This window comes from Lycorma delicatula, chromosome 1 (genome assembly GCF_047948215.1).
Source record: "Lycorma delicatula isolate Av1 chromosome 1, ASM4794821v1, whole genome shotgun sequence".
Classification (NCBI taxonomy): Eukaryota; Metazoa; Arthropoda; class Insecta; order Hemiptera; family Fulgoridae; genus Lycorma; species Lycorma delicatula.
This window is the reverse complement of record NC_134455.1, coordinates 8,856,269-8,883,384: the sequence shown is the minus strand read 5'-3', so window position 1 is coordinate 8,883,384 and position 27,116 is coordinate 8,856,269. Positions and strand designations below refer to the sequence as shown.

General features: G+C 30.7%; 1 protein-coding gene across 8 annotated transcripts in view; it reads left to right on the top strand.

Moving 5' to 3' along the window:
• Positions 1–27,116, top strand: part of Hacd2 (3-hydroxyacyl-CoA dehydratase 2) — a 76,253-nt gene that overhangs the window by 17,676 nt on the left and 31,461 nt on the right. For 7 of the 8 annotated variants that reach the window (XM_075365699.1, XM_075366014.1, XM_075365932.1 and 4 more), the window contains exons 4-7: positions 2,751–2,867; positions 10,241–10,379; positions 16,468–16,572; positions 22,182–22,309. In XM_075365699.1, the coding sequence (XP_075221814.1) occupies positions 2,751–2,867; positions 10,241–10,379; positions 16,468–16,572; positions 22,182–22,309 (489 nt within the window). The remainder of the gene's footprint in view (positions 1–2,750; positions 2,868–10,240; positions 10,380–16,467; positions 16,573–22,181; positions 22,310–27,116) is intronic. The other variant, XM_075366095.1, reaches the window with a different exon arrangement.

Genomic DNA, 27,116 nt, shown 5'->3' with positions numbered 1-27,116 from the left:
TCAATTACATCAGTCATATCAAGCCATTTTGTGACTTGATGTGACCAATTTACTTGGGTTATATCAAGTCACAGCCTCAAAATCCTCTTTGTCATCTTCTTTAGGAATGTGGGTTTCTAAACCATTTGATTAGTAAACTGAATATTCAGTTTAGTGTATTGCCTTGGAAGTTATTTTTCCCGCACAGTCGCTGTGTAGATATTGTCACTGGGATATACTAGGCTAATACATAGATTCCTTATATCATTTGGTGTACTCTAAAGTGTCCATTGGATAACTCCCATGTAACTTCACAACACATTCACTTTATTATGAACATGCTGCATTGATCTTAAGTACCACATGGTATTGATGTTGTTTTGGGTGATGGTGTGATGTAATCAAAATTGAAAAGCTTTCAAAATCTTAGTTAGACTTTTATATGAATTTCTAATTTATTTTCTATTGTTTACCATTTTAATGGGAAGCCTTTTACATTCTCTCTTTAATGATTCTTATTTATATATATATAATATATTTTCTGAGAAATAGATAGTCAGTCCATTTAGCTCATATCTTTTTGTAACTGGAGGGGGGAGGGTTCCTTTACAATTGTAAATTATTAGCATACAATTCATTGCATGTATTATATAATAGTAAGATATTTGAATTCTATCTTGTTTCTTATATATTTAAAAATTGTGTTATTTTATGGACCAAATTTATAAAATTTGTATAAAGTCCTTTGTAGCTTTTCATAAAATATTATTGAAGATTTACACGGTCTGAAGAACAACAGTAATATATATATTGCTTGCATTTCTCATGCTATAAGTTTTCTGGTTGTTTGCTTTTAAAAAATAAAAATACTGTTGTACTCAAAAATTCTTTCAATTTCCCAAACAAATTGTAATTAGGAGCTAAGTCCAGACTATATGGTGGGTGATTGTAAATTTCCCTTCCAAATGTTCTCTGTAACTCACATGTCAGACCCGCAACAAATAGATGTGCATTATCATGCAGCAGGTTGACACTGTCGGTCAGCCACCCACATCGCTGATTTTGAATAGCACGCCGTAACTTACGTAGCATTCCGCAGTAGGCTTCTGCATTTATAGTCATTCCACATGGTATGAAATCAATCAGCAGTATGCCAAACCGATCCCAAAAGACTGTGTCCATCAGTTTGCATCCAAATGGCTGTGGCTAGATCTGTGTTGATCTGGTTGGTGATTGAGATGACGCCGTTCACTTGACTGCTGTTTTCTCTCTGGCGTGTAATATGAAATCCATGTTTCATCGCCAGTATTAATTGAATTAAGGAACCCATCACCTTTTTCTGTGTAGCACATCAAAAATTATAAAGCAGATTCCATTCGGATTTTTTTGTGACGTTCTGTTAAGATGTGCGGCACGCAACATACATAAACCTTTCTGAAGCCTAAATGGTCATGAACAATGCGACTAATAACAGCAAAAAAAGGGCCAGATTAAACATTGTTGAGCAACGATATTTTCTGATTTCAACATCTACACGTTTCATCAAGTCCTCTGTGATTATCGAGGGCCTCCCCAAACGTTCCTCATTATGCATATTAATTTTGTTATTTCTTAACCTTTCACACCATTTTCAGACATTTCTTTCATTCAGTATCACCGTACACAGCAACTAACTGCCTATGAATTTCAGCTTGCTTAGCATTTTGATGGTTTAAAAAACACGACTACATGTATTTCACAGTCGGCAGCAACATTGATTTTCCTATTCATTTATTTTATAACGTAATAACTGGCACGAAATAAAAAATACTACAACGCGACAACTTACAGACAACAATGCAGTGTATACATTACTAAGGTAGCAATGAATAACACAGGTTCACCAACCTTAAGGAGAGGAATTTCCCAGCGATCTTTACTTTAGAGATATCCCTTGTATTTTGTGAAAATCATGACAAGCCTACCAGTTCCTTGCCTGTTTAGTGTATATTAGTTTTTAAGCATACCCTCTTATAAGTGTTCAGATATATAAGTTGAATAAGTTGTACACTATTAATTTTCATTCACTTTTTTAAAAAAATATTACAAAGAAATACCGAAGTAAAATATTTTAGTGACACATTTGTAAAAGTAATAAATAAGCCATTAATGAATTCATTATCAGTAAAATTAAGACCGATCTCGGTCTTTATCAGCCAAAAAGTGGAAGAACATAATTTATTTAAAATGTAGGTTTTATTTGTATTCATTGTTTATTAATATTTTAATAAAACAGTTTTTAATTTGATGAAATTTTTAATATCTAGGTTTTAATTATTTTAAAAATATGTTAAACAGCTTTGTTCCAGCCATGGCAAGTTTGCAATAGGTTGCAATGTATAACTTTAATTGGTGAGCAAAAGTATTTTTTTGAAATTAATAAATTTTCTTACATAAAATTTTTAATATAAATCTTACAATCTTTAAGTCTTTCATTACAGGTCTGAATAACAAGTAAGCCACTTACTATTTAAGCTTTACTTATATTTAAGCTGTAAAGTAGATTGAGTAAGTCACTCTACATTGTTACTGTGTTTAAATTTGAGGGAGAATCAGTGGTGTTGGGAGTAAATGTTTGTTAAATCACATGGTGAAGTTAGAATAAATCATATTGTGCATGGCACAGGCTGGATTAAATAATGTAAATATATAAATGTGTCTAAGGTTTTATAAGAAATTTGTGTGAAATTTAAAAAATAAAAAATGTAATAATATTACCTTTGTCTTTACAGGAAAAAAAGAATACAATTAAATTGACTGATAGAGCTATTGAGTTTACTTTACAAAAACAGAATTGTGACTGGTGGCCACGAATTACAAAAACCAAAGAAAAACCAGCTTGGCTTAAGGTAAAACTGCTTTATTTGTTATATCAGTTGAAGTCTGATATAGAAAGCATGAACTTTACCACAATTTTCCATCTAATTTCAATTTGAATCTAACTTAAGTAGGATAATTTTTTTTATTATTATGATAGATATAGACATCCATAACCACTATAATGACATATTTAGACATTTCAGATGGTTTTAGAAACTTCCATTTGAAAATGGAAGACTTACTGATTTATTAATATTTTCCTACAAATCACTTAGATAAACTATTGTTTTTTAATATTGTTAACTAAGAGTATCAAAGAACGATAGATGAATGCCATAAAAAAAAGCTAATACAGTTGTAGGACTTGCTTGTCATGCGGCTTTTTTCTGATGCACGGCTTATACAACTTAATTAAAAATATTTATCATTTTATTTAAATATAATATTTTTCTACATCTCAGTGTTACATTAGCACTCCTTGCGGTGATTGTAGTATACCCACTTAGCCATTAGTTAAGAGAATTTTTTCAGGTGGGGGTGTGGTTTTGAAAAAAAAATGTTTGCAAATATTGTTTTTTAATTGTTAGCAAACATGCCTAAGAAAAATAAGCCCTTAATTAGGTGAAATCGTTCGATACTGAGGGTGACCTTGCTCTACAACCTCATCTCCTTGATCTTTGAAGTTGAAAATTTAATGGCATCAATGCCCCATATACGGAAGTAATCTGACCACGTATGGTCAAAATTACACACATACTACATACGAACATCCAAAAAATTTCCATCCAGTTATTTTGGGTTCCTTAGGTGTAAAAACATCAAGATCTGGTGCAAACTGCATATTGGATCGATCACAACACATTTTCCCTTCTAGAGCTATAGCACTAGATGGGAAAGTAAAAACTGCTACAAAAACCTAGTTTCCTACATGCTCAACACATACATTGAACCTTTCTAAATAGCTGTAAACCTCCCATAAGAAGTATAATAAAAGTAAACTGTACTTTTAAATTAATCCTCCTCATGTTTTTCCAAAGTTTGTTATTGGGTTTATAATAGTCTAATCATTACAGGATATTTACTTTTATTTTTATTAAAATGACCATGAAAAGTAAAAAAAAAAACACTTTTAATTAAACCTTATGATTTCCCATATCTTCTAATTAATGAAAAATAATTTATGAATGTATGGATATAAAGATTTACACATAACTTATTTTATATTTTATTAAATTTCTTATATTCTGCAATTTAATAGAGTTGTATAATAGGATTGTTGAAATAGGTTTTATATTGAAATGTGATAATAATTTAATTTTGGTTATTGTATAATAAAAATATTTACCTACCAAAACAGTGTTATGTATGCGGTTGTATAATTTCATTTCAAAACATTATTTAATGAAATTTCTATAATTTATTGGTATTTTAAATTGATCATTATATTTAGATCCGTATTAATTTCAAGCAAAGATAATTAAAAATAAATTACCTATAAAAGTATCATTTAAAATGATACTTTATACTTGAAGTATGCTTTAAACTTCAAGAAATTTATATACAAATTCTGATATATGTTTATCTACTGAAAAATATTCTCCGTTATAAATTATTTTGATCAACTTAATATACAAATAAATCTCTGAAGTCATCTTTAGGGCTTTCAATTTTTCTTCTGGCTTTCAACAATTTTTTGAACCATTGTCAACTCATTTTTTAATACTATTTCTTGAACTAATTCTTGTATGATTCTATAAAATAAAATTAAATAAAATTAAATGGCTGAAGTGAATTACTATGTCAAAATTGATTTAACTAGAAGAAATCAGAAATTCTATAAAGAAATTTCATAAAGATCAAAAAAGAATTATGAGTAATATAACTGTAACGGTGATTTTGATGAGTTAAATAACCTTATAGGTGTAAATGATGGAGGCAGTACAGTTATGGATCAAAATTAAGTTGTTTGAGTTTATATATAAATAATAAATCCCCCTTTTTTTATAATACAGTGTGTATAAACAAAGTGACCATTTTTCAAAACCATACACCTGTGCAACCTTGCATAGTCAGTGAGTGAAGTTTATACCATTTAAAAAAAGCTGCCAGCTTTTTTAAATACAAGCTGCCAGATGCAATACTAGCACCAGAACATACACCAACCTCTCTTGTAAACAACTGGCGTCTACTCAAGAAGGTGTTTTGAGTTCTACAATTTAGCAAGACAGAGTCTGTAATAATCATTCAGCATACGTTTTGGCAGTGTTTCAATGTTGATTGAGCCATCATCAGCTAAGATCATTCGTCATTGGTATAAACAATTTGAAAAATCAAGCAGTTTATGAAAGGGAAAGAGTCAAGGGTGACCATGCACTTTGGTGGAAAATGTAAAATGAGTTCAAAAGGCTTTTCAGTTAAGCCCTGAAAAAGTCCACTCATACTAGCTGAGAATTTGTGATCCCTCATATGACTGGTTTGCAGCATATGTTAGACAATGCGTGTATTTCAGGCCAAACTGATTACAACTAATACAAGCTGTTTGTGTTAGTGACAAAAAAAAAACTTACATATTAATGAGAAACACTCTTAATTGATTTTGAAAACGATGAGTTATTACTGCAATTAATTTTTAGTGACAAAGCAATTCTTAATCTAAGTGATAAACTTTCACGACAGAAGATTGAGAATCCTCACAAGAGGATGCATTAATAGTATTACTTATACAGCTGGAGCAAGATTTATCAAAAGTTTGTTTTTTTGCAATTTTGTTTGCAAAAACTTAGAACCCTCTCTTTTTTTAAGTAAACGTAGTGACAGGACTTTCTTATCTTGAGATGCTGCAAGACTGGCATTTTCAACTACTAAATGACACTAGGGAATACATTTTTCAGCAACATTGGGGCCCTGTCACATCGGTACAACCAAGTTTGTCAGTTTCTAAATGAAGCGTAGCATCAAAGGGTATACAGGAATCAAAGACTTGTCACTACACTCTTGGCCTCCAGGGTTACCAGACATTACATCTTGTGACTTTTCTGGTGAGGATATGTTAAACAAAGTATTTATATTTCACCAGCACTTGCTGATTTGGATAAGCTGAAAACCAGGATTACAGGAGGAGTAGTTTCTGTAACAGAAGTTTTTCTGTAGTTTGTTGCAGAAGAATATAGCTATGGTCTTGATGTTATTTGTGCAACAGACATTTTTAACTTAATGTAAACAAAAACAAATTTTTTTTTGGTGATGTGAAAAATGTGTAAAAACAAATTTACTGTTAAAAAATTTAAAAAAACCGAAATTATACAATTGTAAAATGAAAACAAATAAAGATTACTTAGATAATAATTTTTTTATTAATGACAGAAATACAATAAATTATTTGAAAAATTATTTTTTCAAAGTTTGCAGTAAAATAGTAACAGCTGATCAACAATGTGCAATGCTTTATTAGTGTTCAAATAATCATTCTGTAAGGTACATTATGTATATCAGATACTGTGAACTGTACAACTTGGCTGATATTAGTGCAGGCTTTCTGTGAATGTTAGTTTGAATGTGATTGGTTTGCATGAAGAATGCCATACTTAGAACAGGAGTATTCATTTTGATTATGTGTAATGGTAATGTTACAGCTGCTACAGTAGAATATGAAATATGTTTTCCAAATCGCCAAATTCCAGATCCCAAAACAGTTTCTGTTACTATTCTCAATCTTTGGGAAGCAGGTCTACCAGCTAGTATTCATATGAGCTATGAATGATCTGTCCAACACAATGCTGTTACTGATGAAATTATTATCGATGCAGTTCAGCACAGTCCTGGTGTCAGTACATGATGTCTTTCTAAGCGGATCAGAGTTTTGCATTCAATGGTTTGGAGGACACTTAAACAAAACAAGTTTTATCCTTATTGTAAACAGCTAGTTCCAACATCTAAACCCAGGAGATGGTCCACTTCCCTTGGAATTTAAAATTGGTGAAATATAAAACAACTCTACAAGTTTGCCAACTGCAAATTTCACTCGAGATGACATCAACAACTCACACAATGAGCATACAGGGCAGAAATAAATCCTCATGAAACAGGCAATTTTCAATACCGGTTTAGCATTACTGTGTGGTATGGCCTTCTTAACAGTCAGCTGTCTGCTCTGTTCATATTTCTTGGCTGCTTAAATGCTGAAGTCTACATGCAATTTCTTCAAGAAGAATTGCTGCAGCTGCTTGAAGATGTTTCTCTAGCGCTGAGATGCAATGTACACAGAACGATGGCGCGCCTCCCGACTTCTCTTGCTTAAATCATAATTTCCCTGAGAAATAGATCAATCATGGAGATCTGCATTCCTGGCCACCAAGATCACCTGATCTAACAACTTTGGGTTTTTGTGTCTGGAAATGGTTGAAAAATATTGTTTACAAAACAAAAATATATTCTCAAGAGGAGTTAATTGCCCGCATCACAGATGTGACTAAGCAACTGAAGGACACCCCTGAAGAACTAAAAAGACCAACAAAAGCAGTACAGAAAAATGCTAAGAAATCTGGTGAAAATAGCGGCCTCATTTTTTAACATTTATTATAAACTGATACGTATAATGCACTTTGGTACTGTTTCTAAACAGTAAGTGTACTGTTTCTAAACAAAATTTGAATTTTTCTAACTTATCTTTGTTTTATTCAACTTATTTTACACAGTCTTGTTCAGAGTTAAATTTTCTACAAGTTTTGGTTATAAAGTATTTTGTGTTTATTACCCATTTAATAAAGTTATTGTTTGCCAAACAAAAAACAGGGGTTTTTACCCCAATTTATTGATTTTCACCCAGATTTTTCAAAAATTACTGCATATATGGATCTGAGACCCATTTTATTCAATTTATCAGGTTAAAGATTATAAGAAATCAGTAATTCTACCCCTTAATTTATTAGAGTCCTAAAAATTTCATTATGACTTCATTTCACCCAGGTAGCAGATATCTGAGCAAAATGTTTCACTAGCCACAAGTCGCAAATGAAGTGTTTTAGGACATATGTTTATATGAATGTTTTACATTATTTTCACAAGTAGAATAGGTTATGAAAGTCCTGGGAGAACTTTGTGATACATTCTGTATTTGAAATCGGGTCATTTTTTCTGATGCACCTGTTAATAATAATCTATAATGCTTTTATAGTAATAATGAATTTATTGTTTTAAAAAATTGTACATTGCACAAAAATGAACATATTCTTTTAATGAAATATTGCCAGTTATTTTAAATAGTATAAATTTAAAAATAAAATACAATTTTAAGTTGTCACTAGGTCTTTCATATGATAATGTTTTTCAGAATTGGCTTTGTGACTGTTTTTACACTCATCCTTAATGTACACTGGGTATCCTTGCCCAACATATTCTTTCTTTGGTTGACTTTGATGTCTAGTATTAATTTAGAGTATCCATGTATTTTCTACCGTAGGAAGGTCTAAATGGTTATGATTAGTTTTAAGATCAGTAACCTATTATTTGCAGCTGCATGTAGAATTTGCAGAGTTCTCTGCAGGCTTGATCTGGGTAAAGTGATATACATGAAAACATACATATAAGTCAGATTTGAAGATTGTGTGTTAGTGATTGATAACTTATATGTCTAATGATGCCATGCCAACATGTTGGTTGTTGATCTGTATATTATTTCTAAGGCTTTATCACAAAATCATTTGTTTTATTCTAACAAAATTAAAAAAAAAAAAAAACAGTAATCCAATTACTCAATGCAAGCACTGTTTGAAATTATAAAAAAGTATTTAAAAGTAGTAGCTAGCAGCTACTACTTTTCATGGGAATACACTTATCTCCTGTTGGATGCCTGATGACATACAGTAGCATCCAAATCAATCCGAACACTGATATTATTAATATAGAGTAACTTTATTTAGAAGAAAAATCATACCTGTACAATTTGCAAATATGTAGTAATTAATATGTCCTCCTTTATTCTTGATCACTTCATGTACATGATTTGGCATCAATTTACTCTAGTACACATTTAATTTTTTTTTAATTTAAATTGCATTTTTAAAAATAGTTTTTTGACTGTTGCCCAAAGATATTCAGTTGGTTTAAGTCTGGGAAGTGGCCTGGCCATGGGAGCACTTTAATGTTTCATTCTTTGAAAAAATTTTCCCCTTTTTTGGGAATATGGCATGGCATCAAATCTTTTTGAACACTCCATTGCCTTGTAAGAATTTGTTTTGAAGTTGTGTTATAATCCTATTTTTCAGAATCTTGATATATCCATCACTTTTCAACATACCATCTACTGGAAGTAGTAAGTAAGACTTTTGTGAAATAACCCCAAATCTTTTTTTTTTTTTTTTTGGTATATTTAACCGATTGTTGGATATGAACCCATGATGTATTTATACTTTTCTAACATATGGAACCCCTAAAATGAAATTGTGACTTGTCAGAAAACACATCATTTTTTCCAGTTTTCTTTGGTCCAATTAGCATGTGGTTTGGTCCACAAGACCCTTTTTTGCACATTTCTGGTGTTAAAAGCTGCTTTTTAGCTGGCCGACAAGCTTTCTGTCCAGCGGCAAGAAGTCTGTGTCTAACAGTGGTCATATGTAAATCTGCTCCACTGGCTGCTAATTCTCGATTTAAGTCTATAGCAGATTAATTTTGAAGTTTACTTTTTCTCACTAATGACCGATCGTGTGTTGGAGTAGTTTTTCTTTTTTTAGGCTGCATTTGCCTTTCCTTTCAGATGAAAAGGAAGTTGTTTCTTTAAATTGTTTTAAAGTAGCATTCACTGTCCCAAGTCCAACTATACTCAAAAGCTATTTGTCATTGAGTCATACTGATATGCTCAGAAAGAAAGGCAATTTTCAAACGCTTTTTTGGAGTTATATCCATTATTATGTATTCAAGACACACAGAACAAAAAATATGAAAACATGATTTTGTAATAAAAAATTAAATAAACTTAAAATACTATTTATAATATGAGTATTGCTAAATAGCAAAAAACAAAAACCTCACATTACATAGACAGTTTTTTAAAGAGTGGGTGTAGTCAAGCAGTATAGCCATAACATAGAAATAAACAAAAATCTTCCTTGTGATTGGATTAATCTGTATGCTACTGTAGGAAATCAAGGAAATGAATGATTGTTTATTTGTTTGGTGAAATGTTGATTGAGGATTGAATGGTAAAGTCAGAAAATATTTTCCTGTTTGCTTTTTTTAGTTTTTTGTGACTACATGAATATTCTTTCTAGCTTTTAATGTAATCTAATTGGTGGTTTTTCCTTATTTTGTGTTTGTTTTATTTATGTTATCATAATTTCAGTTATCACTAATTTTAAAGATTTATCCTTCTTTCATTTGTAATGCTGCAATTTTTTGTAATTTATAGATCGATTTTGAAAGATGGCAGAGTGAAGATGATGATGAAGATATGAATGATTCTAATATGTACAAGAGAAAAGATATTCATGGAGATTACCCAGGATTGTATGAAAAACTAAAAAAAGATGAATTTGGCTACCGAAAAGGTTAGTTAGTTAATTAATTAACACTAAATTGTTATGAATATTTTATCTTAGTAAAATTTTCTTATAACTTCTGATCTATTCATCTACCAAATTTATTGTATAAAGAGATTGTTTCTCTTTTAATCTATCCATGACAAGCAGAGTAGATTATTATGAAGAAAAAACTATATGTGACTTAATTCAAGCGATTTTAAATAAGATTTCAACATTGATAATTTCTTATAATAATTAATTATAAAATTTTTTTGTCAGCTGTCAATATTATGGCAGTGTTAGTGATATCTGTAGTGTACTGAAAATATTTTATGGATGCAATTGTAACCTGTAACATTTAGTGTTCACTGGGTGATAAATTGTTTTATAAGTTTTTCTTGATAAGTAATTCTTTGTATTTTTACAACAGAAGTGATGTAATATAATTTTGTAGTTACATACAATTATTTTTTGGAATTGATGCAGACTGTGATATTTGATTAAAAATTATAATTCTCTGACTTTGATGTGATAAGCTGTTGATGTTAAATTCATTAAAAATGCTATCCCTCATAACTAATTTATAATTAAAATTGGTTTTATATTAAAAAAAAAAAAACAAAAAAAAACAGAACTACCAGAATTTAGATAAGTAGAAAGCGTATTTTTGAAAATGCTTCTGTGACCTATTTTTGTGAAGATAAATTAAAAATTAAGAGTGGTATTTTAATTGAAAAGTTCAGATTCAATGAACTTTTGTCCAAATGCTAGAAATATGGTTTCCCAATTCTAATTAAACATCACTAATAATTTGCTTGAAACTTCAGTATCATTGAAGTTTCAGTGTCACTGATGAAGATTTCAAAGTGTACTTTAAATTTTTTAATATTATTAAAAAAATTTCATAATCAAAATCATAATATCCTAAACATAGGCTCAATCAACAGGAAATAACTCCAAGCTTGGTTCTGTATACTCTCAAGGTCAGCAGAATACTACTCAGCATGCGCAGGCAAGCTGACTAACAGAGCAATTGTAGTCAGTCGAGATATAAACCCCATAACAGAAGGTTCAGTGCTTGCTTTGATTAGTGGAGTTTCAGTCAGTTATGCATGTTCAACGGTGTGTATGAACTGAATGGAATATTTATCCTCCTATATACACAAGTCTATTTATCAGCAGAATACAACATTAAGAAAACTGTAAGCTTGGTTTCACAAACTGGAAATCACTCAAAAGTTTCAATTAGTAATGAGACTGTGAATCGAGTACACAATGCATTCTCTGTCTGTAAAGTTAATTAGGCAGGCTAGTTACAAACTGCTAATTCCTCATTCCACTGTTCATGACATTGTTCATAAGCAGCTTCATTTGCGAGCATATAATTTACAACTCCTTCATCACATTAAACCAAGTGATCGCTGCTTATGATATCAGATTGTTGTAGAGGTAATGCAATGTGTTGAAAATAATCCTAATTACCTTGGTATGTTGTTATTTAGTGATAAGGCAACCTTTTATATATGCGGGAAAGTTAATGAACACAATTGTAAATTTGGATTACTGATAAACCCCTCCTACTGTAATCAAAATCAAAGGGATACACCGAAATTCAGTATCGGGTTAGGACTGCACAAAAATGGCATTATTGATCTGTTTATTTTTTTCATGGAGTCACTGTGATGGGACACACGTACCTCAACATGTTTGAGAACTTTGCTGTTCCTCAGATTCCTGTAGGCGTCAGTTTCCAAGAAGATAGAACTCTACCACACTTTCATCAAGATGTTACCATATTCTTGAACGATACATTCCCCAAATGTTTGATTGGATGAGGAGGTCCAACAGCATGGCCAACTAGATCTCCAGATGTCACTCCTTTAGACTTTTTGCCTGGGGATTTATGAAATGTTTATACCAAAGAAAAGTTCAAGATTTTGATGATTTAAAACAGAGAATTGTTGAACTTGTTGGTCTAATAACCCCGCAGATGATCCTAAACACCTGACAAGAGCCAGGTGTCCTAAACACCTGATTATCGTCTAGAGATCTGCTGAGCTACAAAAGGTGCAGCCATTGAACTTGATTCACCTACATTGAAACTTGGTGAGGTACTTTGTTTATTAATAAAAAAATTATTAAATTTTATTAACTGGTTTTCTTAATATAAGCTGTTAGTTTTGGATATCTTTAGCTCAGATACCCTGTATTAAATAAATAGGACTAAGGGAGAAATAAATTTATTAAACTTAAAAAGTTCCGTTTTTGTATGATATAATATGGAAATAGCAAAATAATATGTATAACCAAGCAATATGGAAATAACCAAGTTAAAATATAATAAAAATAAATATAAAGTATAAAATTTAATTCTTAATAATTATTAAAAAACCAGTCCATTTGGTTGTCACCAATTTTAATGACATTAATGTAAAAATAAAAATATTCATTAATGAATTTTTAATCAAATTAAAACATTTTTCCTATTATTCTGTGTATACAAAATTTGAAGAGTTAAAATTGAAGTTCAAAAAATGAAAACATTTAGATTTATCTGGAAAGAATTCTATAGACAATAAGATTGAATTAATTCAATTTGAATGATGAAAATTGGCCCAGAACGTATATTGAAGTTTCAAAATTTGAAAGGTTAAATAAAATCTTTATAATTGATTAATTTTGAAAAGATAAGCAGTAAAATAATTTTTTTTTTTGTCATCAGTCATTTGACTGGTTTGATGCAGCTCTCCAAGATCCCCTATTTAGTGCTAATCGTTTCATTTCAGTATACCCCATACATCCTACATCCCTAACAATTTGTTTTACATATTCCAAATGTGTTGCCTGCACAATTCTTTCCTTCTACCTGTCTTTCCAGTATTAAAGCAACTATTCCAGGATGCCTTAATATGTGGCCTATAAGTCTGTCTCTTCTTTTAACTATATTTTCCAAATGCTTCTTTCTTCAACTATTTGCCGCAATACCTCTTCATTTGTCACTTTATCCACCCATCTGATTTTTAACATTCTCCTGTAGCACCACAGTTCAAAAGCTTCTAATATTTTCTTCTCAGGTACTCTTGATTGTCCAAGGTTCACTTCTGTGTAAAGCCACACTCCGAACATATACGTTCTAAATCTTTTTCTGATGTTTAAATTAATTTTTGTTGTAAACAAATTGTATTTCTGACTGAAGCCTCATTTCACCTATGCTATTTGTTATTTTATATTGCTCCTGCTTTGTCCAACTATAGTAATTCTACTTCCCAAATATCAAAATTCTTCTACCTCCATAATTGTTTCTCTTCCTATTTTTACATTCAGTGGTCCATCTTTGTTATTTCTACCAAATTTCATTACTTTTGTTTTGTTCTTGTTAATTTTCATGCGGTAGTTCTTGCGTAGGGCTTCATGCCATTCACTGTTTCTTCTAAATCTTTTCTACTCTCAGCAAGAATTACTATATCATCAGCAAATTGTAACGTCTTTATAATTTCACCTTGCACTGTTACTTTGGATCTAAATTGTTTGTTAACATCATTAACTGCTAGTTCTATATAAAGATTAATAAGTAACAGGGATAGGGAAAATCCTTGTCAGACTCCCTTTTTTTATTGCTACTTCTTTCTTATGTTCATCAATTATTACTGTTGCAGTTTGGTTCCTGTAAATGTTAGCAATTGATCTTCTATCTCTATACTTGAACCATAAGTTTTTTAAACTGCTGAACATTTTATTTCAGTCTACGTTATCGAATGCCTTTTCTAGGTCTATAAATGCCAAGTATGTTGGTTTCTTTTTCTTTAATCTTCCTTATGCTACTAACCTGAGCGCTAAAATTGCTTCCCTTGTCTCTATACATTTCCTGAAAACAAATTGGTCTTCTCCTAGCACTTCCACTCTTCTCTCAATTCTTCTGTACAACGTTATTTTTTAATTTTCTGGTGACCCCCTCCTTAGTAGTCCTCACCCAGAGATCTGAACCGGGGACTAGTTTACCTCTGGAATATTTTACCAAGGAAGGTGTCTCCATCTTTGTTATATGAAAGTGAGAGAGCTACATTTTCTTGGGAAAAAAGCAGCTGTAGTTTTCCATGCTTTCAGCTGCACAGTACTCAAAAGATTGAACGATGTTGATATCATCGTTTAAGTCGTTCTGACCTACGCCCTTAACTACTGAAAGAGCTGCTGTCCTTTTTTTCAGGAATCATTCCTTAATCTGGCTCTCAACAGATACCTCTCTGATATGGTTGCACCTTTGGTCCAGCTACTCTGTTTCACTGAGCACTCAAGCCCCCTCACCATCGGCAAGGTCTCATGATTCTTAGAGGGAATGTAAAATAATAGAAATGTATTTATTCCATGGGAGAGATCAGCAAATGAAAACTCTTTTTTCTTTCTCATAGTAAAAATATTGAAACCGTAAAAAATTACAAAATTGGAAATTCAACTCCCGATAGGGAATAAAACCTTATAAGAAAGAGCATACTTGAATTTTGAATATTGGTCCATAGGTTCAAGAGTATAAGCATTTAAAAATTTTAATAGAAAAAGGAACTATTTGACATAACTTTTATTGAGTAAAATAACTTTGACCATAATACTTCTTGAATAATTAAGGTTAAAATATTATTGTAATAAAATAAAAATATAAAAAATTGATAAACATTTTTGAAATAAATACCAACCCAAGGAATCCAGATGGTATCATTTTTTTGACAGTACAAATTTTTCAGTATGATTTTTTTTTTCCATGTAAACTGCAATCAATCAGTGAAAACAGCAATTGAATATACCTTTATTAATATACAGTAGTCAAAACAAGCATTATTTCATACTACTTCTGCTGTTAGGTGGCATATTAATTTGTCTTCTCATGAATAATCTGAATAGAGTATTGTCTAAAAGCAATAACACTTTTACTATCAAATTTTGTTAATTATTTTTTTTTTTTTATAGAAGGTGAAAAATTACTTTGAACTTTTAATTTTAGTTTGCTCACATTATATGCTTCTGTAAACCACTGAAATTTTATTTTTATTGTTTCTGAAATGTCTAATTTTTCTTCATCAACAGTTTACTACTGGCCAACAAATAATTTGCTTGCCAGAAGCATTTGAACATGGCATAAGTGTTAGCCTTTTGAAATTTTATAAGTGTTTTACTGCCAGTTTTGTTGAAAAATGGTTTAAAATTAAATAGTTGCTCAACATTCTAAATTTGTGTTAAAGAAGTCAACATTTTTTAAAGCTTGAATGAAAGGAATCGCACAAAATGAATCGCATAGTAGCTTACTACAAACAATGTATTGCAAATTAATACGATAGCATCTCTTAATGAAGTCATCCAATTCTTGTTTGGAAACATGGAAACCATGCACAAAAGTGTCTTCTATTTTTGGGTAATCATCTGAGCCACAAGCAATATTTGGCATGATGGTTTCAGGTTTTGCTTGTTTTATTTCACGATCATATATTGTAGGATATTCTTTATTACGCTGCCTCGTCAGATCATTTTGTTTTGCACCATTAACTATTTTTTTTTTCGGAATGTGCCTTTTTCACCTAAATTGTTAAATTTACACTTCACTCTATAAAAATGTTAAAAATTATGTCAGGTTAATATTGTCATTAAAATATCTATGAACAAGAAATGCCTGTAGATGAAAAGAACCTATGTGTGTTTCTACTGCTGCTTCAAGTGACTGGTTGTTGAGTGAGAGATTTTTTTATTCACTAGAGTTATACTGCTTCAATTACTAAACTACTGAATGACCGTACTACTGAAATTTCACTTAATCAAATCTCTCAACTAATTTTTCAAGATACTGATATCTTAATTTACTGAACAAAGAAACTTTTTCCCTAGCATCACATGCATAATTTACACTGTAAATGTTCTGGAATTGTATTTGTTATTTATAAGAAATTTGTTATTTTAATGTAGGTTTATTTAATATAAATATATATTTAAAAGACCTATTTCATTTGTATAACTCATATATATTTTCTTGCTAATATATTATAGATTACTGATTTAAGTATAATATATTGTCTAAAATTAAGAATTTACAGTAAAAAGTATTTCCTAATAATTATGTTCATTTTATTTCCAGAAGATATGAAGAAAGTTTATTTAGTGCTTTATAATCTTAGCCAATTTGTATTCTTCATGTACATATTTGTTGTCTTAACCATCAGATATGCTAAAGATGGTGTAGGTAAGGATCCTTTTGTTGTTTAGATTTGTAAGATTATGTAAAATCACTGACTACTCTTAAATTACTAGTTACCATACCTCTAAGGCTGTTTTATCACATTTTTCAGGATCAAAAATACAGTTACATATTTTGTGTGCACTCAGAAAGACTGTACACTAAACCATTTATAGGTATGTTTGTCCTCTTGTGCAGTAATTTCAGAATGGCCCATCTGGTAATTACAAAATTTTCAACTTTGCATCTCTTTCATATCTTAGTTGTGTTCAAAGATGAGTTAAATGTGGGTATTTAATACACATATGTTACTGGACTACACATAGTTCCATTACTTGACTATGGCTTGAAATTGCCAGTTTAAATTGAATTTAAACTCAGTGATTTAGAAAACTGTTTTTTTTCTTGTTATAGTATATACCATTTTTATAATTAGAAGATGTATACTTTTTATTTGGATTTAATGAATATTGAAACTAGATCAACTACTAGACCCTTCTTAACATCTTAATCATTGTTCATATTCATTTAATATATTGTTTTGTTGGCAAAACAGGCTCTAACATTATTTCAGTATATCAATTCTTAAAATTGTAATATAATTTGAACTACATTATACCTAATGAGTTCATACAGTGATTTTTTATGTGTTGAATCATGTCTGTTCATATTCACATGATGTAGTATAAAAATTTCCCTTATATAAACCATTAATGAAAATAATATTTGCAAACTTTTCATTTGATAATTGAAATAGCATTGTGAAATTATGGAGCTCAAAACAAAATAATGTTTAAAAATTAACGGGATACTTATTATGAATAAAATTAATTCATGAACAATAGTGTTTTTTGATATGAATTTAATTTAGACACTAGATATTGTCAATTAAATTATTATAATTTAGTTTAAATTATTGGTGACCGTAAAACATTGCAGTTTATATTCTAATTATTTTTTATATTGTTAAATAAATAATACAGTAAGTGTAATTTTTATTAATCATTGTATGATATGTATTTATTTACTTAAAACATAAAAGAGTTTTTTAGGCAGTTTATTAACTATTATTAAAAAAGATTACTAAATAATAATGGAGATAAAGCTTTGGAGCCCTTTTTTAACATTTTTAAGTCAAATGTTATATATTAAAAAAATTGGGCTGAATCCTATCCAGTCTGGGCATTCTACTGGATGAATCTGGCTCTTTTTTTTCTTTTATTTTGCTTGGAACGACCCAAAGATAGATATCTTTGGGTCATTCCAAGCATCATGCATCATGCATCATTGGACCCCAAACTTGAAGTCTCCTCTGAGATATCCTCATTTTTCCCTTAATTGAGGAACTTTTCGAGGTTATTACTCAAAGGAAAATCACTTTTAGGTCTGTCAATGCTTGATATCTGCTGATTTTTTAAAAAAATATATGAAATTATTTTGTAATAATGCTGCAGATCAGCAAGAGACCACTAGCCTTAACTTGTTTCCTCATGGGATATCTTTTATATTTGTGAAATTTCCTCGACAAATCAGCCACAGTTCTAGATCATTTGATCTCAAAGTGGGCAATAATTCCCTCTGTGGGCACTGTAGACCTTCAGGTGGTGGAGGTGGAAGAAGGCCTGCAGAAAATTGGAGGCAGTCTAGGAAGGTGATGGCTGATTAAAAAAAATGCAGAAATTATGTTTTCCTGATATATCAAACTAAAATTAAATACCTACTGCACTAGCACAAAATATTAAAGGGACACCTATATTTTATGATAAAAAAATGATTGTATTCAAACTACTTTAACTTTGCAACCAAGAGGCTTAGAGAGACAAATAACAAAAATTAAAGCTTTAATATTCTACTTTTTGACAGTATACTTCAGATTTCAAAAATCATCAAATTAAAAAAAAAAATGAGTGAAAAGTAAAGTTTAAAAAGTTGGAAACTTTTTCTTCATGTTTGATCGAGTGCATGGGAGAAACTAAATTCTGTCAGTAAACTGCATTAAAAGCTTAAAACTTTAGCTTTAATTTATTTTTTTGTATGTCTCTCAACAATAGGTTGTGATACAATTGTAATTTTTATGGAAGCAATTTTAATAAAAATACTTCCAAATATGATTAAATATGCGCTTTATTGCTCACATTTAAGATGTAAATTTCAACTCAGAAGTAGGATATGCCATGTTTAAAAACAATAATTGCAGTTGCTGTTAAAGTGCATCTTAAAAAGGCAATTGCAATTATTATTTTTAACAGATGGTAAGTTTAAAAATAGTGGAGGATGCTAAAAAATGTTTGATTCTTAATGTGGACGATGGGCATAAAAGTTTGCAAATCAATGTTCTAGACAGTTACGGTCATCTAAAAGAATGTTACCTTAGAGAAAATGACAGCGATTATCAATCCATATAGTATGTTAGTAAAAGATGTTAAGATCTACAAAAGGAATACACTGAAGTAGAAGTACAAAATTTCAGTTTATTAGTAAAAAAATGAATCTATTTATATAAGTCAACTGGTAACTCAGTAATTATTAAAAACATTTAAAAAATACATGTAATGTTTAAAGAACATACATTTAGAGTACCTCATAGATATGTTTTTAAATGATATGCAGAATTGTGAATTAAATTTTTTATCGTAAAAATAAATATTACAAATAAATCTCAATCTTTATTAAAATAGGATAAATGTTACAAAATAGTCTTATAATATTAACTTTTAATGCTTAACATTTTAAGTCAAATTTAAAAAATTAGGCTGAAAACCTATTTGAATGAATCTATTTGAAAACCTGTATGAATCTGGCCAATGTTTTTTATTCTGCTTGGAATTACCCACAGATATCATCAAGTGTCATTGGACCCCAAACTTGAAGTCTCCTCCTCTGAGAAATCCTCATTTTTTCCTTTACTGCAACTTAGTTGTTTTAATCTGTTTACATAATTTAGTGTTTCATTGAATTGAACAGCTGGTACTTCTCCAATTCTGCTTTTTTTGAAATGGGCCATTTTTGCATATGCACTTTAGAAGAATCTCTTTCTCGTAGTCACCTTTATCTTCATACTCTTTTTCTTTTCCATTAAAGACAAAGTATTTGTGTATCAGTTGATCTAGGTCTAGTAGTCTTTTTTTTCATCATCTTCAGGTAATTTTAACAATTAGTAAAACCTTTTTTAACCATATTCCTGTTCAGTCTAGTCTGCGCTTCTTTTATATATTCATTTATATACGTTAGAGGTATAATCCATCTGCAATTTCTACTAAATCAGTCAACATTTATATGGAAGCCTAAATATTGGATTATTCCAATATCCATTAACTGTAGTTTACAAATTGTATTGACTGATAAAAACAAGATATTATTGTTGCATAATAATGCCTTTAGATGGTACAGAACTTTGTTCAAAATTAACAGTACTTTCCTGTTTTGCTTTTTTATTTTTGAATTAAATTTTTTAACCCTATTGCTGAAAATAGCAGCTGTTATCCAGGACTTTGGATTTGCATTCTGTCGCACCTTTAGTTTTAATATGTCAACAGTTTATTCAAAACATTCTTTTACAGTTCTCTCTTTGGTAGCACTTTAACCATATACACTTTTAAAAATAATATTGTTTCAGTGACAAAATTTGTCTAACCAAGTTGCCACTCATAATTTATAGTTTTTTCTTGCAGAAATCTACTGCTAACTGATAATTTTTGTGTATAAATATTTGCTTTCAAACCAAATTGGAACTAAGCATTTCACTGGTTCTTTCTTTCTCTGAAAAGTTGTTAATTTTTTGGTTGTTTTATTTGATTTTTTTAACCATTGTTATTTTGTTTCATTTTCTTTTAAGATGTTATGGATCTGAGTTTTACAGCACTATGTTTGATGGCTAACTTCCTTTTTACAGACCACAGGCAATATTTTCAGTATCCATTAATTTCATTTCTAAACTTAATGTTATTACTTTGATTTTTTCACAAATATTAACCAAAGATAATAATGAAATTTAAAACAAAATACTCAGAAAGTAAACTTGAAAACAAAACCAAAATGCAGTGATTCAGAAATAAGCTGTATAATATTTTATAGTTTTGCTATTTAAGAATTGAAGTTTCTAATCTATGTTATTTCTTAAAGTAATGAAAAAAAAACAGATTTTCCTTTAGTTATTACTGAAAAAAAAAAAATATATATATATATATTAAACACGTCCAGTATATTGCAATTAGTAATTGACAAAAATCACTTATGAGCAAACCAAAATTGCAATCTTAATTATAAACTAAACCAGTTTATGTAAACAGCTCACCGGGCTAGTCTAATGGTTAACTCGTCGTCACAAATCAGTTGTTTAACAGTTGGTTTTTCGAAGTGCAAAATTCTGAGGTTCACGTCCTAGTAAAAGCTAGTTGCTTTTATATGGATTTGATTACTAAATAGTGGATATCGTGTACTTTGGTGGTTGGGGTTCAATTAACCACACATCTCAGGAGTAGTCAACCTGCAAGATTACAAGATACACAAATTACAAAGATTACACCTAGTTTACATGTCATATATATCATTCTCACTTCATTGTGCCATTGGGGAGGGAGTTGCTTATTGTTCACTAGTTGAATAGATTGCAACGTACACATTAGGAAAAAAGAATTTATGTAAAAAGCTTTTTAGATTCAGGGATTCATCATAGCTTAAAATATATTTTATAAGGTAATGCATTATCTTTGTTACATATAAAAATTGGTTTTTACATATTTTAACAATTAAACATTGTTTACCATTAATCTAGCTATTAAAGCATGTGGTATCAGTTCAATTACAAATAATTATTTTATTTTTAATTTATCATTAATATTTATGAATTCATTCATAAATGTGTATATTTAAAAATACAATATTTTTGTGAAACCTTTAAAGAAGATTTAAAGGCTTTTTATGTATAATAAACTTGCTATTTTGGGATGTTTGTTATGATTTTTGTTAATATAAATTGATAAATATTTTAATGGTTTTCTAAAAAGAATATTTGATTGTTGCTGTTAGGTTAGATAATGGTTGTCGTAGGGTATAATAAGATATAATGGTCATTCGGCATGTTGCAAGTGTTGAGTTATGTAGTATTTAACAGTCTTAATGTAATCCAGTTAGGTGTTTTTAATTGTTTTCAAGTGTGTTACTTATATTTTTAATTTATATTACAAGGTTACATTCAGAGATTGCCATGTAGTTGACAGATCTTGTTTTCTTTGTGAATCCTGAACTTCTGTTTTGCTGCTATAGGGCATACTTTTTTGAGGTAGCAGTTATTTTTGTTAATATTATATTTTTTTGTTATTTACAAGTCTTTTTGTTGTTTTTTTATGAGTGGTCATTTTGTTAGCATATTTAAAATCAAATAAATGTTTACAAGTTAAAAATGTGTAAATCAGTCCATGCAGAACTTGGTTAGGTAATTAAATGCCTATTTGCAATTTAACTAAAAAAAAAAAATATTAAATTGTATTTCTGTACAACATAATTCTACAAATATTTGTTAATATTCACATATGAAAACTAATTGTGTATTTTAAAGTAATCTGTCATTAATGAAACAAATATAATTACTTATGCAAGAGAAATTTTCTTTTCAGATTCAATGGAAGGTACATATGAGGCTGTTGGTCCAGCATTGAAATTTTGTCAACTTATTCAGTTTTTGGAAGTAATGCATCCAATGTTCGGCTATACAAAAGGCTCAGTTTTTATACCTTTTCTCCAGGTAAAATAACATTAAATAGTTTACAGCGTATAATGTAAATGAGTATCATCAGGGAAAGTAATTCTAAAATAGAAAAGAAAAAGAAATACTTATTAACTCTAATTGTAGTAGTACACTTTGTAAATAGAGGAATTTTAGTTGTTTTAAAGGTATTAAGGTAAACAGTATGCATTTTATTCTAAAATGGTGCTATTCTGTAAATACTAAGCTTTAGTGGTGGCATCTCTTATTTAGTGAATTCTGATATTGGTTTTATTACAGGTTTTTTCAGTTAACAAGTCTTAATAATTAAGCTGTTTTTATCTATCGGACAAATGTAATGATATTGTCTAAAAAGCAAACAGCCTAAAACCTAGGAATGCAATTAAAATTTTAATCAGATATTACAGAAAAAGAGGGCACAGTATTTATTTTTTATGAATGGTGATTCTATGTTCTAGACCCCCAAAAAGTAAAAAAATATATAATGATTATTTAGCAACCCCCCAACCCAATGAAACCTAATTAAAACTATTTAGCTGCATTGATAGCAATGGGTATAAACATATATATATATATATGAAGTGTACAAACATGAACAATTTACAGATTCCAACTTGATGTGTACATGTCCTCGAAATTTAGTCTGTTTGCATAATATTTGCTGTGAGAGCATCATGTTCGAACATGCATTTGATACTTTTGAACACATCGTGCTCTCAGCAGCATAAAAAAGGCATTACAAATTGCAGAACATCAGTTTAGTTTCAAGTGCGAAGCATGCATCTGGTGCCTTTAAATTTTTAAAAGGATAGTTTCATTGAAAATAAAAATAATTGAAGTTTCAGTTTTTAGTGTGGTCAAACAGTGTAACTGGTCTTTTTCTATAATTAGATTCTGATGTAAAGTGGGCATAAATTTGTGAAAAAACTAAGTGAATGGTCTACATCCAGTGAATTGATATTGGTAAAAGGACAACAATGTGTAATGAAATCCTGACCCTCATAGGCGAAGACCTGCCTTGTGATGATCCCAGTCGCCACCACCTCCTCTGTTTGTAGCCCTAATGAGCTTTACCAGAGGTCTTTTAGACCCTCTAAACTTGACAACACGACATATTCATCAGTTTGGTCTCTGTCAGGATGCCACCAATGTAAATGCCTTAGCAGACACTTCTATCAGTGTATTTATACAACCTACTATTGCCTTCATGTGGTCCCTTCTAACCACGACCAACTACCATAACTTACAACCTTCAACTATCAAATTAACCAATTCATGGAAGCACGATCCGTGCAGCTTCCTCTAACACCAAAGTTTTTACACAAAAACTCTCTCCTCCCTATATCTAACTTCAGTTAGACTATGGACTCAGATCATTACTTGACTGAATCTTTATCTTGATTTGAATCCTGTATGAGGATAGCAAAAATACTATCCTCACACTAACAAAACAAGTGTTTATCACAACAATGACAATTTGGTCTTTCAATTCAATTTACTCAAAAGTCCTCTTGATTTACTTAAAAATCAAGAAACAGATTCACAGATTTAATAAGCCTCTAATGAAAACATACTATATCTCCATCTGCTCTGGTCCTCGCTTTCAGGAGCAATATCAATGCCTACACCTTCATACACCACAGCTCGCTCTATCTCGGAGTTCTTTGCATATCCATCTCACCCTAACAGTGAATATCTCAGCTAACTAGAGCTTTATGCAAAAACACCTGGCAAAGTAAGCACCCAGGCGGGCTCCTAGTCACCTGGGTTGCTATTGTATCTATATATCTATAACAGCATCAGACCCCTTCAGCCATCCTCCATAGGGTTAAAAATTTAAGGAAGCCAGTAACTATGTTCCATTCCTCTTTGGTCTTCCAATTAACTTGCGTATCAAAACCAGAATTGGTCCTCACAAACTTTAGCTACTTTGGTATGTTCAGCTTTGTACCTGGAACAGACAGACATAAAAGATATGGTGCACATCATTAGTGGCCCTACATGCTTGACACAAGCCTGAATTAATCAAACAGATCTGGCCAACCTGTCTAAAAAAGCACAATATTCAGAAAGAAACTGTGTAATATGCCAGTTGGGGGAAATCTACCTGCATACTTCTCACATCAGGAAAAATACCATCCATGTAACAGCCATTGGACAATTCAGCCACTGACCTGCCATAATTGGAAACTTTGGTCATCTACTTCTTTTATGTGCCCAGAAGTAGGTTGACAGTCCTTCTTAAGTTCGGAATGTAATTGTCACTCAGTCATAAGGTTACCTGGACTTAATACCAGAAATAACAAAGACCGCTTGTCGAGAGATAGTCCTACAGGCTCCAATCACAGATAACAATAGGAGATGCTGGGCTGTCAACAAAATATGTGTATAACATTTATACCTCATTCGATGTGCCCAGAGAGATGCAGCAAACAGCATTATAGCTTCGCATGCACTCTTATATAGAACACACATGGTCCTGATGTGTGTTCACACCAGAGACCCCAGTTAGGATGAACTGCTTTCTGAACACTGAAGAAAGCAGAAAAAGCCTTTTTGGCAGCATACTGAAAGTGTTCCTTGACTGGAGATTCTCATCAAAGATAACACTTACCTAATTCAATGACCATTGATGCATGAGGTCATTGTGAAACAGCTAGTCTGCACTTGAGCAACAACACCATTGTTTTCTCTGGGCTAAACACCATCTTATGTTGCAAACTCTGGAGTATCTTGCAAGCCTGTGCTGTTCTGAATTCAATCTCATTCCTCGAATCTCCTTTAACCAGCAAAAGTCTGCATACCCAATAACACGGCATCCACTGGATATCCTCTTCCACATCAAAGAATTGAATTCAATAACCCAGAGCAGTCGTCCTAAAATATTACTACCTGTAGAAAGCATTTTTTTGCAGTCTCAAAGAACTACGTCTCAATTGCTGAAATAACTATATAACACGTTCAACTCATTCTGCATACAATCTCACTCTTGCAGCTGAAACAGGGCAGAGGGCCACTTGAAATTATTAAAAGCCCCTGATGTTTCAAAAAAATACCTAAGACATAATCAGACTCACTAGAAGAAATAATCTTCATAACCTTAAGAATAGCATTTTCCATGTCCCTCCCTGGATAAAACCCATTACTAATCATCCATCAACAACTTTCTAGAATTCAGTGTATCAGTACTACGAAGATACAATATCTTCTCAAAATCCTTTCCAGTAGCTAGCAGGAGAGTTAAAGGCCTATTAGAGGAGCTCATAGTGGGGTCCTTGTCACCACCTTCAAAAAAAAAAAAAAAAATCAAAATAGAAATTAAAAGAACACTAAGAATTCCCTTTTTGATATACTGACCAAATAGAAATATTCAGACCTCTATCTATCAGTTTTGAATAAAACCCTGCACTCAGACTTGAATGTTGCCTCATCCAAGTCGGTCTTATACCAAAGGCAGAATGAATGCACCACTTCCTTCACAAACATGCTCTTGCCACAAAAAATATGCCAGAAATTTTTAACAAAGTTTTTGTAAAGCTGTAATAATTGTTTGCTAAACTTTGCGATAAAAATCTTTTTTCCATGTAGAAGTCAGATGGTTATCACAGGGGAAAGTGTTAACCTGGTCTTTGGAATTGCAAGATGAAGCAATAATATTATTCCAAAATAATCAAATGCCATTCTCAATTTTTTTACAAAATAATGAATATATTTTGCTGTTGGTTTACTTAACTCACGTATTTTTGCATTTAAACGACTTTGAATGTGAATTTACAAGGGCGTAATAAAAACATTTTATTAATGACAGACAAAGTTCATGCTTTCATTAAGAAGCTTGATATCTGGATTATTCACCTTCAAAGCAAAAATTTTGATGTTTCCACTCACTTCCAATTGTATTGAGAAAGATTTGGATGAAGAAGACATTATTATTTACCACAATTTGGATAGTATGAAGATACATTTGTGTGATCTACAAAATCAGTTGGCGGAGTAACCTGGAAGATAAAAATGATTTCTCAAAGAGTTGGGTACTAAAACCATTTAGTGAAAACCTTGTTGCAGCTGGTAAGTTAGCAGTGATTTATGATCAATTCATCAAAATTCTCTGCCAATAAAATATTAAAACTAATTCACATCTGAAGATTTAGATATGTTTTGGCTTGCTCATCAAAGTGAATATGGAAATTTAGTCACAGAAGCTTTGAAAATATTTAATCCCTTTCATAACGTCTTACCTCTGTGAAAAGGGTTTTTTATCTATGGTTGCAGTAAAAACTAAATATAGGAATTGTATTTTATCACTGGAAAACAATTTGCTTTTATGTTTTTTTAACATAGATCCATGTAAGGAGAAACCTTTAAATGAAAATAAACGCAAACACTTCATTAATTTATTTCTCTTTACACGTGTATTTATAAATATAAGTAAAATGTTTATAATAAATGATTTGATTATTGTTTATGTGTAAAGTTGTAGGCTAATTTTGCAACCTCCAGGTTGAGAAATGCTGTTCTAGAACAATAATTGATAATGCATCTAATTTATCTGAAACCAAAATTACTGTAGCAGATAATCAGATAATGCAGAAGAATCAGATCGTCTCTCAAATAATTTTTCTTTAATCCAAAGTTAGTAAGTTAGTTTGGTTTATGAAAATAGGCACCTGAGTTCCAGATGTTATAATTTTTTTAACCTTGAATTATATAGAAACATATTTCATTTACTTATTTTGTTGAGAACTCATTTTAATGGCATGAATGGTGTTTATATTTAAAGGAAAACATGATCTATAATTTCTTTGGTATTTTGTAATTCTGAGCT